At 73.5% G+C, this 2,824-nt stretch overlaps 1 protein-coding gene across 1 annotated transcript; it reads left to right on the forward strand.

Annotated features, from left to right (window-relative positions):
- The first annotated feature begins 1,601 nt into the window (after window positions 1-1,601).
- SFTPC (surfactant protein C) lies at window positions 1,602-2,805 on the forward strand. The gene is made up of 4 exons (XM_085304238.1): window positions 1,602-1,643; window positions 2,007-2,309; window positions 2,386-2,526; window positions 2,674-2,805. The coding sequence occupies exons 1-4, from the start codon at window positions 1,602-1,604 to the stop codon at window positions 2,803-2,805; spliced, it is 618 nt and encodes a 205-aa protein (XP_085160364.1).
- The last annotated feature ends 19 nt before the right edge of the window (window positions 2,806-2,824 follow it).

Raw genomic sequence — 2,824 nt, forward strand, 5'->3', positions numbered from 1 at the left:
ATAAAGGAGCCGGTTTTGCTTTGAGTTGCACGTTTCTGTCCGCCGAGTAAAGCCTCTCCCCCCGCCTCCGGGCGCGGTTCTCTTCCTTCGCCGCTCGTCCCCAGCCCGCCCCGCCGCCGTGCCCCACCGGCGTCCGGTGCGAATGGATGCAGCCGGCGGGCCCGGCCGGAGCGTTTCCCGCGCAGGGGCTGCGCTCCCGGCGAGCGCCCCATCCCTCTCCTCCCGACCACCCGGCTGGCGCGGGCGGCCGCGGGGCCCTGTCGCCGCGGGGGGCAGGCAGGGGCYGGGCGCAGCACACGCGGGGCACCCCGCTCCCCTTCCCGTGCCCCCCTGGCAGCTCCGCTCTCCCCTGGCTCTCACACGCTCGAGCCGGGCACGCTGCCGTCCATGGGGTGCACCTCCGAGCGCTGCGCCGGAAAACTGGGAATCAGGGGGGCTGGGAGGGGAAAAAACACCCTGGGAGGGGAAACGGTGCAGGGTCAGAGGCCCCTCCACGGTGCGGCGGAGCCTTTCTGCAGGCGTCCGATGCGGGTCGGTCCCCGGCAGCTGCTGCCACGGGCCGGGGACCAGCCGGGGGGCCCCCTGCCCCGTCTGGTGAGGAGGGTCGCGGTGCCCGCGGGGCTGGTGCTTGGGTGGGGAAACGCGCACCCCACACATCGCCAGAGCCAGGGCACTCCGCTCCTTGCTGTGCCCGGGGGTGCTGCCCCTGCGCCGCCCCAGCGAGGAGGAGGGCGAGCGCCGCAGAGGAAGGCTCCCACGGCCCCTCCCGCGCGCGGTGTTTGAGAGCAAACAGCCGGGAGCCGCTCGAGAGGCTCCTGAGAGCCTCGACACCCTGGGAGAGGCGGGAGGGAACGGAGCGTGCGCCCACACCCACGTGCTCGCCCGCACCCACATGCACACGCACACACGCGCGTGCACATCCCCATGCACGTGCACGTCCCCACGCACATGCACACGCGCACAACCTGCCTGCAAGTGCCTGCAGCGTCCACCCGAGCTGCCTCCCAAGCCCGGCCTCGGGGAGCCCCACGCGGCTGACAGCCCACGAGGTGCCCGGAGCGGCGCTTCCGCGACCCCCTGGCTCCCGCGAGCGGATCCGCTCGGGCTGGCAGGGCGCCGGGGGCACGACGCCAGGCCGGGGCGGCCCCCGCTCCCGCCGTTCGTGGGAAACCTTTGATGTYGGGTTTGCGCTTCGCCCCTCTGGAGCTCCTCCAGGTGCCCAAGCCGGCGCGGGGACGCGGGCAGGGAGCCAGCGGCGCCCGGCGCCGGACACTCCACGCTGCAGGGCAGCGCTCACCCCCGCCGGAGGGTTTACTTTGGCCCCGCAGCCCCGCTCGCGAGGGGCAGAGTGGCCACTGTGCCCGGGGACAAGTGTCCTCGGACCCTCTTGACCGGCAGGTTCCCAGGGGAAACCAGCGCCGGGAAAGGCAGTCGGCAAACAGAAGTGAAGTGAGTTGCACGCCTCGCCCGTGCCCACGGGGCCGTTCACAGGGGCCGCGCTCTTCCCCACCCCCCAGCGCCCCGTATAAAGCCCCCGCCGCGGGCACTGCCGAGGCAGCCTGGGCCGGGAGGAGGAGGAGGAGGTGGAGGAGGCGGCAGGCATGGAGAGCAACATGAAGCAGGTTGTGGTTGAAGAGCCACTGGTGAGTCCCTGCAGCCCGCAGCAGGGTGGCGCAGGACACGCTCGGGSCGTCCCTGTCCCCAGCACGCGCCGAGCGCTTCCCCGGCTTGCTCCCTTCGGGTGCAAGTCGCTAGAGGAGTCCCTGGGGGCGCTGGGCTGCTGWGGGGCTGCTGTGGGGCACAGCAGCGGCACGGTCCCTGCCCCCCGCAGCGAGGTGCCCGTGCGTGGAGCAGGCCCTTGTGGGGTGCTGGCATCTGCCTCGCCGCGGCCATCGCCAAACCTCAGGGGAATGGGGCGGGCGCCGCCGCCAGAGCAAGCCCCGTCCTAGCCGCCGCTCGCCCCCAGGCTGCCGTCTCCTTACCCCGGCTCTCTGCTGTGTCCCCAGGACGCGGAGATGCGCTGCTGCAAGCCCGGCTGCTGCCGCGTGCCCAGCTGCATCGCCTGCTGCCCCAAGTGCGCGCRGTGCTGCTGCCGCGGCTGCGGCGGCTGCGGCTGCCGCGGCTGCGGCTGCCTCAAGAGCTGCCTCTGCTTCGTGCCTCGCCTGCTCTGCTACCTGCCCCGCAAGCTCCTCAGCTGCCACCACCTCAAGTGCCTGCTCATCGTGGTGGTGGTGGTGGTCCTGCTGGTGGTCATCATCGCGGGCGCCCTGCTGATGTGGCTGCACGCGGCGCAGCAGCGCGCCGGCGCCGTGAGTACGGCCCCGCGGGCCCGGGGAGGGGGGGACGCGCGGCGGCGCGGCGCTGACCTCCCTGCACGCCCGCCAGGTCCTGCGGGTGACCGCGGCGGGGCTGGAGGCAGGAGAGCCCTGGCGGCGGCTCCCCGCCGGCTGCGAAGAGGAGGCTGCGACTTTCTACGTAGACGGAGGAGCCGGAAGCCCGGCCACCGTCGTCTACGACTACAAGAACGTGAGCGGGGAGGGACCGCGCCGGCGGGGCGGAGGGGCCGGGCTGCAGCCCCGGGGCACCCCGCGAGGGTGGAGGCGGGCGGCGAGGACGGGCGCGCGGGCGGGATGCCAAAGGGGCCCAAGCCGACGCGGGTCTGTCTGCAAACAGCTGCTGATCAGCTACAGGTCCTGGCTGCAGCAAGCCTGCTACGTCACCCGCCTGCACGAGGACAACGTCCAGGGGCTGGACGCCGTCGCCGCGGCCTTCCGGCGTCGGCAGGTGAGCGCTCAGCCGGGCTAAGGCGCCGCTCGGCACGCGC

Source organism: Rhea americana, unplaced genomic scaffold (genome assembly GCF_003343005.1).
Source record: "Rhea americana isolate MKP2758 unplaced genomic scaffold, rheAme1 scaffold_204, whole genome shotgun sequence".
Classification (NCBI taxonomy): domain Eukaryota; kingdom Metazoa; phylum Chordata; class Aves; order Rheiformes; family Rheidae; genus Rhea; species Rhea americana.